At 41.0% G+C, this 15952-nt stretch overlaps 1 protein-coding gene across 1 annotated transcript in view; it reads right to left on the reverse strand.

The window, feature by feature from the left end:
* Window positions 1–15952, reverse strand: part of txnrd3 (thioredoxin reductase 3) — a 70176-nt gene that overhangs the window by 18188 nt on the left and 36036 nt on the right. The window contains exons 10-11 of the mRNA XM_072280230.1: window positions 14983–15075; window positions 11874–11950 (exon numbers count right to left, since the gene is read on the reverse strand). Coding sequence (XP_072136331.1) covers window positions 11874–11950; window positions 14983–15075 — 170 coding nt within the window. The remainder of the gene's footprint in view (window positions 1–11873; window positions 11951–14982; window positions 15076–15952) is intronic.

Here is a 15952-nt window from a genome sequence, read left to right on the forward strand (position 1 = left end):
TGGAAAAGAGCTCACTATTTTCCATTTTCATAAGCTCAATAAGTAAAACATTCATGAAACAGTGGCTGTCAAGGCCAGCATTTACTATATATTTCTAATGGTGCTGGTAAGCCTTTTCCTTGAAGCATTGCAGACCAGCATTACTATTACATAAGGAATTTCCACATGCACACCCAAAGATAACAAAAGAATGAAAAACATTTTTGAATTAGGAAATCACAAAACCTGAGGCAAAACACACTTGTTTTCCAAAGCACATACCAGTGGAGGAGGGAGGAATGCTTGAGCATTGGCAGAACCATGAAGACTGCTTTGCCCTAAAGGCATCAAGATGGATTATTGAGAGGGATGCACTCATCCAGTCAAGTGGAAGCTATTCAATCATATTCCTGATTGTGCCTTTCAGAAACACTGATAAATCAAAAGGCGAGGCAATCACTACTGGATATTCGGCCTCTGGTCTGTTTTTTATATAGTAACATTATTTTAGTGCTTGATCAAATTAAGCCTCTGGTTAACAATGAACCCCAGGATGACAATGATAGCAGTCAAGGCAATGACAACACATCTGCATCTCAAGGGTGGTTGAGAACGATCACAGAGGCAATATTTGCCACAGACTATGCCATAACATATCCAAGTCTAGCTGCTTGCAGACATTCTGTAATAAATCTGAATATGCACAATCTAACTACAGTGAAAATCATTGATTGGACAGCTAGAAATAGTTGAGGCTGGGACACCTCAGGAATTCTTGCATTAATATTCTAGTGAGGCAACAGGAGCTATGCTGCTTTGTGCACATCTCCATAATTCTCTATTGGTCTCTGGTCCTTTGATGCTACATTCAATTTCTCCCTTCTTCAATTCCCTACTCTAGCCTCTCCTCACCTGCCTATCGCCTCCCCCCGAAACCCCTTCTCCCATGGCCCACCTTCCTTCTCCTATTAATTTCCTTCTCTAACCCTTTACCTCTCCCACCAACACCTCCCAACTTCTTATTTCATCCCCCTTCTGCACTCATCCAGCCTCACTCATCACCTTCTTGCTTCCCCTTTCCCCTCTCCCCAACTTATTCTGGAATTTTCCCTCTTCCCTTCTGGTCCTGACAAGGGTCATGGTCAAAACACCGACTGTTTATTCATTTCCATTGGTCGGGGGTTCCCCAATCTGCAGTCCACTGAACCTTCGTTTATCAAATTGTGACACTGAACAGCAGTGAAGACTCAAAAAAATACAAATTTACATTAACTTTATGTATTAATTCTCCAGTAATCATCCAGACAGATGTTCACAAATATTCAGAAAGAGGTCACCAAGGCAGCAGCTTCTTTGTGAACTATTTGATGGCTGGCAATTTTACGGGTGACTCCATATTTGCTTTCTGCTTTAAGACAATATCCTTATAGAACCTTGATCTCTGTAACACTAAAGAAAAATATCCAACACCTTCTCAATTTCAAGTAGAATCTCCTCTGAAATTTATTTCACATTTTCCAGTCACATTTGATGATTAAAATTCCTCATCCCTGAACCCGTACTAATCTTGCATCTTCTCTACAGCCTTCATGAGGTGGAATATTCTAGCCTAATCAATGGGTTAATAGCAAAAAAATGTTGCTTTTGTACATTTGTCCAAATCACTTGATCTTGATCTACCCAATCTCAATTACTTATAAACAAAAGAAAATCTGCAGATGCTGGAAATCCAAGCAACACACAGAATACTAGAGGAACTCAGCAGGCCAGGCAACACCCATGGAAAAGATTACAGTCGACATTTTGTGCTGAGACCCTTCAAATATTTATACACCCAGGAACTAAGAAAATAGGAGCAAGTCAGTCATCCATTGAAAATCAACACAACCCTGGCTAAAATATTCCAAGCCTCTCCTGTATCAATTCACCTTAGTTCTCAATTCTCTTTCCTTTCTAACAGTAACTGTTTCTTGCTGAGCGGACCAAATCTCTGGAACCCTCTACCCTAGGGTATGGAAGCAATTTTTTTTTGGGAAGGAGGGGTGTTCAAATAAGTTTTTGGAAGATCAACAAATTGAGGCCTATGGGGAATTTGCAAAGAAGAGATGAGGCCTGGGATAGATCATCCGTTATAACAGTGGACGGCAATGTACGCTTGATGGGCTGAGTAATGTTTTGTAACAACCCCGCCCCCCCCACCCACATTTACTCTCCACAATCCTCCAGGGTAGAATTCAAGAAATTCAACATTCTCTGCGGAAAGCTCCTGCACACAAGATTTAACCAACCAATTGCTATTCTTGTAACTATGTCCCTTTAAGATCCTTTTATTAGTGAAAACATCTAAATACCTACTCATCACACCCCCATCCCCAGATCTAGCATCTCAATATTACTGTCTTTTAAACTTCATAGAATACAGAACCCCATCGAACCTCTTAACACGACAACCCTCTCATCCCAAGATTTGGCCTAGTGAATCTCCTTTGGATTGCCTTCAATGCCAGTACATCTTTTCTTGAATAAGAGACTAAAACTATCCCATCAGTATCCCATTGTTCATTACATAAACGCATTTAGGTAATCCAAGGTAAAACAATACCAATGCTGAATAAAGTGTAACAGCTATAGAGAAAATGCATTCTAAGTAGACAATAAGGTACAAGATTTATAGGCATCCGTTAGTCTCATGAGACCATGGATTTGCGCCTTGGAAGGTTTCCAGGGTGCAGACCTGGGCAAGGTTGTATGGAAGACCAGCAATTGCCCATGCTGCAAGTCTCCCCTCTCCACGACACCGATCTTGTCCAAGGGAAGGGCATTAGGACCCATACAGCTTGGCACCGGTGTCGTCGCAGAGCAATGTGTGATTAAGTGCCTTGCTCAGGGACACACACACTGCCTCAACCAAGGCTCGAACTAGTGACCTTCAAATCATTAGACAAACACTTTAACCACTTGGCCATGCGCCAACATAAGCTACAAGATTATAACCAGGTAAATTGAGGTCAAGAGCCCATTTTATCATTCAAACAGGACAGAAGTAGCCTTGAGCCTGGTAGTACATGCTTCTATCTGATGGGGTGGGGGTGGGGGTGGAGATAGAAGAATGTTTACCTGTGCACAAATTGTAAAACATTAGCAGGTGTAGCAAGAACACCTAGGTGTTTTTTTCCCCTGTAACTCACTCAACTGCATACTTTCTCCATTTAGGTAAGACAGCTGCATATATAAACAATTTCTAACAAGTATTAAAAAGTGCTATCTGAAAACTCCAAAGTGTTCTGCAATTTTAGGGTCATGACAAGGATTTCAGTGTTTAAACAACAAGCAGTAATAACTGGAACATTACCTAGCTGTCAATAGCACATCTCACCTGAAATTTCAAGCAACTTCATGGGAAGCTTTAACTATGTAGAAAAAGATGCCTGGGCCGAGGGGAGACATTAATCTCCAAGTGAGAGTTTCACAAACAACTGATTTCAGCTTTCCAGCTGAATGTTTCCTAGTACAAGCTGGATTCCAGTCAAGTTTTAAAAACTGCTAACTCATTCCTCCACACAACCACTGCCAAATATGCAGCAAATTTATCTAGAAAAAGCCAAATATAGTAATAAAAGTTTTTGGCATGAGGCACTCCCACTTCCTCTACAAAGATCCATTTCTCATTAGAAGTCTATAGTTTGCAATACATCAGACAAAATGAAGACATCAGGGGAATTACTATTAAAGGGACAGAGCATAAATTGGCCTGTTACGCAGACGACATTTTGATCTATCTAGGGCAACCAACATATTCTTTACCTAAATTGATGCAACCTTTTGAATAATATGGCCAATTATCAGGATACAAGATCAACATAGATAAAACCCAACTACTTTCATATAACTATAGCCCACCAAGAGAAATTGAAAGTAGATATCTTTGGGCATGGCAAACAGAGTCCATCAAATATTTGGGCATCATTATGCCAAAAGATCTGGCAAAATTATCAGAATGCAATTATCAGCCTATATATATAAAAAATTAAGGAAGATATAACAAGATGGAACCCAATTCCTTTTCTTGGTCTCAGTTCAAGGATTGAATCTATTAAAATGAATATACCGCCCAGACCAACTATATCTCTTTCAGACCCTACCAATAGAGATTAACCAAAATCAATTCAATGAATGGAACACGATGCTATCAAGATATATACGGCAAGGTAAAAGGCCTAGGGTTCATCTCAAATCTTTGCAATTAGCCAAGGAAAGGTGGGGGGGGGGAGAAGAGAGAATGGGGCCTACCTTCTCTTACAGATTATTATTTTGCAGCACAGTTGAGAGCCTTGATATGCTGGTGCAACCCATCATATGGCGCTCAATGGATAAATATTGAGGAGAGGATACTTTCCATCCCCATACAGGCAATTTTGGCTGATAACAACCTACAAAGTTACATAAATAATATTGACAACCCATGGATGAAATGGACTCTAAAATACGGAAAACTATTATAAAAGTATCAACTAGAGAGAGACATTGCAATTCTTTAATGGTGTGCATATGACTCTGATTTTACGCCGAATAAACTGGATGCTAGATTTAAGGACTGGACAGCTAAAGGAATAACAGTTATTTGAAAAATAAATATTTAATGAATGCACTGCTGGTGGCTGGTAAAAAGACCCTTAGCAGGAAATGGTTATCACAGGAAAGCCCAACTTTAAATATATGGATAGAAATTACAACGGACATTTACAAAATGAAGATAACAGCATCTGTTAATAATAAGTTGGAACAATTTTATTCATACTGGAAAAAAATGGTTTAATTACGTAACACTTCATAGGCCTGATTTTATTCTCACAAGTCAATGAATGTTGTAAAAAAAGAGATCACTCCCTACTCTATACAGTTTTCTTCTTTCGATTGTTCTTTCTTTCCTCTCCTTTCTATAAGCGTATATCTCAGATAAATAAAAGGCACCCATTAGTCTTGCGAGACCATGGATCTGCGCCTGGGAAGTTTTCACTCTCCAGGGCGCAGGCCTGGGCATGGTTGTATGGAAGACCAGCTGTTGCCCATGCTGCAAGTCTCCCCTCTCCACGACACCAATGTTGTCCAAGGGAAGGGCATTAGGACCCATACAGCTTGGCACCAGTGTCACGCAGAGCAATGTGTGATTAAGTGCCTTGCTCAAAGACACAAAACATATCCTCGGCTGGGGCTCAAACTCACGACCTTCAGATCGCTAGTCGAATGCCTCAACCACTTGGCCACGTGATAAATATCATGTGGAAATTTGTGACAAATATGATGATATACATGTACAGTATCTGAAATACATCTTATGGAAATGTTTGTTTGATGATGAAATTAAATAAAAAATAAATGATAAAAAAAGACATCTATAGTTTAATGAAATTGGACATAGGGACAAAACTAAGATTAGAAGCTGCCATAAAGCTATTAACAACTTAAAACATCCAGTTTATTGGATTCAATTGTTTTACTTTGCCTGATTAACAAGCAGGACTAGTGAAAGAAAATCAGCACAATTACATTCGTGGGATCAGAACTCTGGTACAGCTTGGTCATATTTGTGGTAGGGAGATGTTAACAGTGCTTTCAAAGTAGAATTTCTGCAGGTTCAATTGCATCCCTTACTCAATACTCTGGATAGGACAGAACTAACATGCTTAGAACATCTCTTCATTTCCTCAAACACACTACAAGCAAATGATTACAGCAGTTGCCCTGGCAGTACTAGAGGCCTGAGAATGGTTTCACATTCCACCAGAAGGAAACAGAAAGTAAGATATTCAACAAGTTAGACAGGACATAAAAGGCAGCACATTTTTATGTGGATGACGATTCATTAAACTCACTATCAGAGATCAAACATATTCTAGGGTAGAGATCTGAAGGACACCTCTTCACCCAAGGACATAACTTTTTCTGTAATGCAGTGTCAGGGCCTCCTTTAGAGGAAAGCCAGTCATATAGTGGGACAGCACAACAAACCCTTTAACCCACTATGAGCAACCAAACCTCTTGCACATCTAATTATTTTCCTTGCATTAGGTCCACAAATTTCAATACTTTGCTTATTCAAATGCCTGTCTAAATGAATCTTAAACTTATGGAGTCAAAGAGTACTACAGCACAAAATCCATTCACCCCATCCAGTCCACATCAGCTTGGTCTTCTGCCTAGTCCCATCGACCTGAACCTGAGCCACAGCCCCCCATACCCCTCATACATGTACTTATCCAAACTTCTCTTAAATGTTGCAATCAAACCCATATCCACCACTTCTACTGGCAGCTTGTTCCACTTTCACACCACCCTGAGTGTAGTTCTCCCTCATGTTGCCCTTAAACATTTCACCCTTCACCCTTAACCTATGACTTCTAGTTCTAGTGTGACCCAACCACCATACCCTTGATAATTTTAGTATACCTCTAAGATACCTCATTCTCCTGTGCTCCAGAGAATAAAATCCTATACAATACAACCATTCCCCACAACTCATATCCTCAAGTCCCGGCACCACCCTTGTAAATTTTCCCTGTATTCTTTCAAACTTACTTTAATCTTTCCTGTAGGTAGATGACTATAACTGCATACGATATTCCAAAAACAACATGACACTCCAACTCCTGTACTCAATGCCAATTTAAGACCATAAGTTATAGGAGCAGACGTAGGCCACTCAACCCATCAAGTCTGCTCCGCCATTCGATCGTGGGGCTGATCCAATTCTTCCAGTTATCCCCATTCCCCTGCCTTCTTCCCATACCCTTTGATGCCCTGGCTAACCAAGAACCTATCCCTGCCTTAAATGCACCCAATGACTTGGCCTCCACAGCTGCTCATGACAAATTCCACAGATTTACTACCCTCTGACTAAAGTAATTTCTCCGCATCTCTGTTCTAAATGGACATCCTTCAATCCTGAGGTTGTGCCCTCTTGTCCTAGAATCCCCTACCATGGGAAATAACTTTGTCATATCTAATCTGTTCAGGCCTTTTAACATTCAGAACATTTCTATAAGAACCCCCCTCATTCTCCTGAACTCCAGGGAATACAGCCCAAGAGCTGCCAGATGTTCCTCATACTGTAACTCTTTTATTCCTGGAATCATTCACGTGAATCTTCTCTGAACCCTCTCCAATGTCAGTATATCCTTTCTAAAATAAGGAGCCCAAAACTGCACACAATACTCCAAGTGTGGTCTCACGAGTGCCTTGTGGAGCCTCATCACATCCCTGTTCTTATATTCTATACCTCTAGAAATGAATGCCAACATTGCATTTGCCTTCTGCACCAGACTCAAACTGGAGGTTACCCTTTAGGGTGTCCTGTACAAGGACTCCCAAGTCTTTTTTGCATTTCTGCATTTTGAATTCTCTCCCCATCTGAATAATAGTCTGCTCGTTTATTTCTTCCACCAAAGTGCATGACCATACACTTTCCAACATTGTATTTCATTTGCCACTTCTTTGCCTATTCCCCTAAACTACCCAAGTCTCTCAGCAGGCTCTGTTTCCACAACACTACCCGCTCCTCCACCTACCTTTGTATCATCAGCAAATTTAGCCACAAATCCATTAATCCCATAGTCCAAATCATTGACATACATCATAAAAAGCAGCAGTCCCAACAGCGATCTGTGGAACTCCACTGGTAATTGGCAACCAGCCAAAATAGGATCCCCTTATTCCCATTGTTTTCTGCCAAACAGCCACTTCCCTATAATTATGCTAGTAACTTCCCTGTAATTCCATGGCTCTTATTTTGCTAAGCAGCCTCATGTGCAAAACCTTGTTAAAGGCCTTCTGAAAATCTAAGTACACCACATCAACTGCATCTCCTTTGTCTACCCTGCTTTTGACACATTTATGAAGGCAAATGTGTCAAAAGTTCTCTTTAGGAACCCATCTACCTGTGACAATACTTTCAAGGAATTATAGATCTGAAAGATCTACCCTGGTTTGTCCTCCCCAAGTTCAACAACTGATACTTGTCTGTATTAAATTCCATTTGCCATTTTCAGCCCATTTTTCCAGCTTGTCCAGATCATGGAGTAAGCTTTGATGGCTTTACCAATGACTTACTATATTTTCCCAGCTTATTATTAAAGCCTTTCTCGAACATTAGCTCTCCACCACATCCTCCAGAACTTCACACGTGGCTAAATACCTCTGGCAGAGCCAAGGCAATTTCTGTACTAGCCTCCTACAACGTCCAAGGCCCAGGGGATTTATCCACCTTAATTTGCTTCATATAACCAGCACCTCTTGTAATCTGGATAAGAGCAAATATGAAAAACTTACTGCTTGTATCTGACTGCACCAGCTCTTCTGGCAGTACAATCCAAATATCAAGCAAAACTTAACTCTCAAATGCCCTTTGAAAACTCCCTACTCCCACATTTAACTTATGCTTTCTTGTTTTGATACATCTACCATGGGAAAAGATTTTGGCGACCTACCACATCTATGCCTCTCAATTTTATAAACTCCTATCAGGTTAGATCTCAGCCTCCTTTGCTCCAGCCAAAACCACCCCAGTTATCCAAATCACTAACATCTTGGTCAATCTCTTCAGCATTCACTACTGTGCAACCACTCCATTCCTCCTGTGCACCAACCAGAACTGTAGAAATATTTCAAATGTGGTCTAACCAGTGTTTAATAAAGTTGCAACACAACTTCCCCAGCTTTTATCTGGCCGAGGAAGGAAAGCATGCCATTTGCCTTCTTCACCATCTTATAAGGGAACAATGGACTTTAACTCAAAGACTGTTTATCAAAATCAGTAGCATCCTACTGTTTACTATCGGTGCCCTACCCTTATTTGACTTCTCAAGATCCAATACCTCATACTCGTCAAGATTTTCTGTCAGCGCTGTGCCCAACCTTTCAGCTGAGCCATATCCTGTTCTAACTTGGGCAACCTTCCTTACTGCCCACAAGAACCAATTTTTATGCTGTCCAGTCTCCCTGCCAGTACATAGCCTCTCCTCGCTGATGACACACGGAAAATGAACACCCTTCAGACTCAGGCTCAGAACTACAGAGGACAGGGAGGAGGTCTGGCCCCTGCACACGTAGCACACAGGCCCACTGCCGTGTGGACACACCCTGGTGCTGGTGAACTAGATCCCCAGCTATGGGTAAATAGCACCACGGCCTTGTGACAGTTTTGGGACAGAAAATCCAGAATGGAGCCCCTAAGGCAGCTGGACATCACTGAACATCCTTCCAGTAGCTCCTGCAGCCAAGCTGGTGCCAAATGTATAGTTGCACTTTCCTTTGGACAATACCTGAGAGGCCAAGAGGGGGATCTTGATGACTGGGCATTCCAGGATCTCCTTACCTTCAGCCTAGGCTTGTGCCCTGGAGAGGTCTCACTCCAGTGCCACTACCGTCATTCCACTGTCCTTCAAGACAGATGAATGCCATCACTCACATCCACATGATTTTTGTGATTATAGGTAAAAGGTCCCAGCACCAACCCTTGGTACACCACTGGACACACATCCAATCAGAAGCTATCTTCACCACTTTGCTAGGCCTTTTATCAAGCAAATTTTAGATCTAATTGGCAACTTGCCCCGAATCTCAGGGGCCTCAATGTTCTGGACCATCTATCACACGAGATCTTGCCAAGTCTCTTACCAAAGCCCATAAGATGTCTACATCTACAATATTGACAATATGACAGATAAGGGCTCATCAGCAGTGGTTGGCAGCACATCTAGGAGAACAAAAACTCTAATCTCAAACATCCGCTTAGGAGTCCCTAAGGCAGTCCTACATTAAGTTCAACACTGACTGGCAATTCCTGCTATGCTGATGGTACCAAACTGTGTTGGTCACTGTAGTTTCTTTGGATTCATTAGCTGCATGGAGAGGGGCAGCCTGCTGCATAGGGAACAGCTTGCTTTCCATATCATATTGCCCTGGCTTGCATATCGCATAGATAGGTAGGACACAACATCAATGCTTGACCTGGACCAACGGAGGGGCTAATGATCGGATTTGAAACTTTCAGTCTTTGTAAAAAATCCATTAATCCACATCACCCAGAGAATATTTTGAATGTCAGCATTAGGGAAATTAAATCAAAAAACTGCATAAAATACTTGAGAATTTGTTAGTCCTTTTAAAGGAAAGTATTATTGGTGAAGTACAGCATACTCACAAACCAGGCATAGAGTATTTTGATTAAACTATAAACAGTGAGAAGAAAACAACAAACAGGCTTGCATTGGAGTCAATTATTCCACTCAAAACAAAAGTAACAGCTTTAATATTTGAGATGTTTTACTGACAGAATCATTAGACTTAAGAGATGTTTAGATAGAGATGTGGACATTATGTAGACAGAAGAGATTAGTTTAGTCAGCCATTTGATTACTAATTTAATTGGTTCAGCACATCACTGTGGGCGAAAGAACTTGTTCCTGTACTGTACAAAACCTGTCAATTTACTAAAAATTAAAAACCAAAATTGAGAGACTGAAAAGTATTCATCCCCTTTGTAATTACCACACTAACTTTCCTCAGGTGTATATTACCTTATCAACTCACCCAATTTTTTGATACAGAAAACTGGAGGATCACCTGAATAAATACTCCTCTAAGGTCCAACAGTGTGGTAGATTTTCAGACCAAACCAAAATGAAGACAAATGAGCATTCAAGACAAGTCAGGGAAATGATAGAAAAGCACAAACCTGGGGAAGGGTACAAAGACCATCTCAAAGGCACTGAACATACCTCGGAGTTCAGTGCAGTCCATTGTGGGAAAAACTGGAAAAATATGAAACCACAGCCACGCTGCCTAGTCAGACCGCCTCTCTAATCATAGTCACTGGAGTAGAATGGCACTTGTAAGAGAAGCTACTGTGACACCAACAATCAAAGTGAGCTGCAGAAGCCATCGGCTGCAACTGGAGAGGAAGTTCATGACTCCACAATCTCTAAGGCTTTGTACAAGAAGGGTATTTGTGGAAGAGTGGCAAGGAAGAAGCCCTGGCTAAGTAAAAGCACATCCTTGCTGGTAAAGACTGAAGATATTGAAAGGATGTAGGAGGAGATTTTGCGGTCAGGTGAGATTAAAGTGGAACTTTTTAACCTCAACACTAAGCGGTGTATGTGGTGTAAATCTAATACTGCGCATCAGCCAGGTAACACTATCCTTACTGTATAGTGGAGGTAGCATCATGCTATGGGCTTGCTTTTCTGCAGCAGGAACTGGAAATCTAGTCAGGATTGATGGAAAGATGTACGCTGCTAAATAGAGAGATCCCACAACCTGCTAGCCTCTACCAGAAAGCTTACTGGCGAGGAAGTTGGTCTTCAGCAGGAAAATAATCCAAAGCACACTGCCAGTGCAACGAAGCGGCTTCAAAATGAAGAAAATTGATGTCCTTTTAAGTGCCCCAGTCAGAGTTCTGACCTTAACCCAATCGAACACCTCAGCAATCTTAAGATTGCTGTCCAGTGCTGCTCCCCAGCCTGGCACAGCTTAAGTAATTTTGCAAGGAGGAATGGGCAAATCTTGCTCCATCAAGTTGTGTAAAGCTAGCGGATTATCCAAAAAGACTCCTGGCTCCAATAGCTGCAAGAGGTGGTTCAGCTGAGTACTGAGCAAAGGGGGATGAATACTTTTGAACTGCTGACATTTCAGGTTTTGAATTTTTAGTTTTTCATGCTTTACAGTTTTCCCTGTTTTGTTGGGTTCTGCTGTGGAAAAAAAAAAGCATTTGATTCACAAATAAAAATTCTCAGTTAAATTGATTAAAATCTTGTACATTCTATTGCCAGTACATCAAACTATAATCTACTACTTGCAGACATTTCAATTATTTTTATAGAAATTTTAAAAACTCTTACTTTTCATTGAGATTAACACCAACTTTCTCCAAGCCAAGGTACTTGGTGCAAGCATCACGGCCCACAGCAATTAACACCTAAAGAAACAGTTTTCTTTGTTAGTTAATTAATAATTAATGTGGAAACTAGTGAGGTTAGGGGGAGGGAACCGTGATATATTGGAGCTTATGCTCATTAAAAAGGTGGCATTGGAGGTATTGAAATGCTTAAAGTGGATGAATCCCCAGAACTTGACCAGATGTATTCTAGGATACTGTGGGAAGCAAAACAGGAGATTGCTGGGGCCTCAAGCAGAGATTGGTACATTTCAATAGCTACAGGTGAGTTACAAAACTAATGTCATACCCTTCATTAAGGGTAGCAGGATAAGCTGGGGAACTACAGGCTGATGAGCTTTACTACAGTGACAGGAAACTTATTGAAGGGATTCTGAGAGGCAGGATTTATTTATTTGAAAAGGCAAGGATAAATTACAGCCAGCATGGCTTTCTTTGTGTGTGGGAAATCATATTGAATGCATGACTGAGCTCTTTTTTTTTTGTAGAAATTACTGAGGATTGACAAAGACGGCCACAGTTGTAGGCCGTATCTCGGGTAATGATGAGTTTGAGTACAGAGAGGAAATTAAGAACCTGGTGGCATGGTGTGAAGACAATAACCTATCCCTCAACATCAGCAAGCCAAAGGAATTGGTTGTTGACTTCAGAAGGAGTGGTGGACCGCACAACCCCATTTACATCGGTGGTGCGCAAGTGGAACAGGTCAAAAGCTTTAAGTTCCTTGGGGTCAATATCACAAATGACCTGACTTGGTCCAACCATGCAGAGTCCACTGCCAAGGCAGCCCACCAGCGCCTTTACTTCCTGAGAAGGCTAAAGAAATTTGGTCGGTCCTCTAAAACCCTCACTAATTTTTTTAGATGCACTGTAGAAAGCATTCTTCTAGGGTGCATCACAACCTGGTACGGAAGTTGTCCTGTCCAAGACCGGAAGAAGCTACAGAAGATCGTGAACATGGCGCAGCACATCACACAAACCAATCTTCTGTCCTTGGACTCACTTTGCACCGCACACTGTCGGAGCAGTGCTGCCAGGATAATCAAGGACACAACCCACCCAGCCAACACACTTGCTGTCCCTCTTCCCTCCGGGAGAAGGCTCAGGAGCTTGAAGATTCATACGACCAGATTTGGGAACAGCTTCTTTCCAACTGTGATAAGACTGCTGAACGGATCCTGACCCGGATCTGGGCCGTACCCTCCAAATATCGGACCTGCCTCTCGGTTTTTTTGCACTACCTTACTTTCCTTTTTCTATTTATGATTTATAATTTAAACTTTTTAATATTTACTATCGATTTGTACTCCAGGGAGCACAAAGCACAGAATCAAATATCACCGTACGCTCTAGTATCAATTGTTTGGCGACAATAAAGACAGGGCAGTAGACATCTACGTGGACTTTGACAAGTCCCTGCATGATAGGCTGGTCCAGAATTTTATAACGTGTGGGATTCACTGCGAGTGTATAAGCTGGATAGAAAATTGGCTCGGTGAGAGGACAGTGTGATAACAGAACGCTGCTTTACCAGATAGGAAGGACCATACATTTCATGTTCTCATTATTTACTATTTATTTGTGATTTGCACAACTTTGCACTTGTTTGTCATCTTTCTAATTTAAAGTTTTTCATAAAATCTATCTCATTTCTATTTTCTTGTAAGTGCCTGCAAGAAAATGAATCTCAAGGTATTGAGGCATATACATACTCTGGGCCTTTGTGTACATCATAAGCAAGAATAGTTTGGATGAAATATAGGTAGCATGATTAAGTTTGCAGGTGACCAGATTTGGTAGAACATGGTCAGTGAAGTCATCTAAAATTACAACAGGAGATAGATCAGCTGTAAAAGTGGGCAAAGAAATAGCAGATGTAACCTAGAGCAACATACATACAAGCACAAAATGCCACAGGATTTCAGGCAGCGTCTATGGAGGGGAAAAATCTGACATTTTTAGCCGAGACCCTTCATCCAGGGAAGAAGTGAGAATTTATTCCCCTCGATAGATGCTGAGTTCTTCCAATGTTTTGTGTGAGATGCTCAAGATATATTACATCTGCAGAGTCTAGTGTTTATGCAGCTGGAATTTAACTTAGACAATTGCAAAGTAATACATCTTGAGAAGTTAAACCAGGGCAGGACATACACATTGAATGGTAGGGCCTTGGGATGTGTAAGTGATAGAAATACAATTCCCTGAAAGTGGAAAAACAGGTGCTGAAGGAGGCCTATAGCATGCCTCTCTTCATCAGCTGAGACTGAGTACTGTTTGCAGTCCTGGCTACCGCTAGGATGCAATTAAGCTAAAGAGAATGCAGAACATATTCACCACGATGTTGCCTGGATTGGGGGGGCTTGAGTCATCAGGGAAGATTCAATGGTCCAGGCCTGGTTTTCCTTGGAGAAAAGGAAGCTAACAGGTGACATGATAGAGATATACAAGATGCCATAAACCTTGGGCAAATCACACAAAGTGCTGGAAGAACTCAGCAAGTCAGGCAGCATCTGGGGTGGAACCATCAATGTTTCAGGAAGAGACCCTTCATCAAGACTACTTTTGCATTTTATTAAAAATTCCATTGTACATGTGCCATGGCAGTATAATCCCACTTTACATTATTGAAAAGGTTATCAAACACAAGGAACTCCTGATCTTTGTCTGTTTAATTAATGGCCAATTTGGAATTAAATAGCAACAGAAGACTTTACACAATTAGACTCAAAATTCTTAAATGCAGTAGGTCTTGCAATTTGAAGACAGGGTTTGTCTTGCACTCAGTTGCCCTTCCATGGTCTGACACTGAATTAGCTCAAACCAAGTATGGCTAGGCATCAGTTACTACTGCCCAGCATAGAATTAGTGTTCTCAGAGGGAAAAGCATTTTACAATATCCATTCAAATGAAAATAGATTCTTTATGGATAGGAACAAATATCAGCGTGTTGTTTCAATTTCATTTACACTGTTTGTTCAAAGACTAGTTTCCACTCATACCCCAAATCAGTCTGTCCTTCAAAATAAGTGAAGACTGTAACACATTATACTCACAGTATTATATTCCCCAGTAATGACCTCTCTACCCGTTGTGGACTTTGCAGTTACTTTGAGTCTCCCAGGAGTTCCAGCCTCCAGCTGTTCAACCTGAAAAGATGGTCAAATTGGAATTTAAAGAAATTTTACATAAATCATGGAAATGCATGCATATCAGATGTCAATCAAAAAGCTGAAGAGGCCAGAAATACAAATAATGGATTCTGGTTCATTGAGACACAGCAGGCAAGTAATTAAGTGGCTGTCCCAATTAGCCAAAGTCTCATGAAAGCAGTTTAAAAAGTGTAAAATAAATGACAAACTACCATTTAACTGGGTAACAAATTATGTATTTAAATGAAATACAGAATAAGTTAGAGGCCTATGACTACAGTCCTGCAGGGATCGAAGCTAGGCCCGTTCTTGTTTGAGAATAATGTGGTTAAGTGGATCAGCAAATTTGTGATGACAATAAGACTGGGAGTGTAGTGGACAGTGAGGAAGACCATCAAAGGTTGGAGCAGGATCTCAAAAAATGGCAGATAGAATTTAATGCAGACAAGCAAGAGGTGTTGCACTTCGGGAGGACCAACCAGGGTAGGTCTTACACATTGAGTGGTACGACACTGAGGGGTGTGATAGAACAGAAGGATCTGGGAATACAGATCCATAATTCATTGAAAATGGCGTCACAGGTAGATAAGGTCATAAAGACCTTATCTTTAGCACATTGGCCTTCATAAATAAAAGTATTAAGTGCAAGAGTTGGAATGTTATGTTGAAATTGTAGAAGACATTGGTGAGGCCTAATGTGGAGCATTGTTTGCAGTTTTGGTCACCTATCTACAGGAAAGATGTAAATAAGATTGAAAGCGCAGAGAAAATTTACAAGGATGTTGTCAGGACTAGAGGTCCTGACTTATAAGGAAAGATTGAATAGGTTAGGACTATCCTTGAAACAAGTAAGATTGAGGGAATATTTGATAGA

Source organism: Mobula birostris, chromosome 16 (assembly GCF_030028105.1).
Source record: "Mobula birostris isolate sMobBir1 chromosome 16, sMobBir1.hap1, whole genome shotgun sequence".
In the NCBI taxonomy this organism is placed as follows: Eukaryota; Metazoa; Chordata; class Chondrichthyes; order Myliobatiformes; family Myliobatidae; genus Mobula; species Mobula birostris.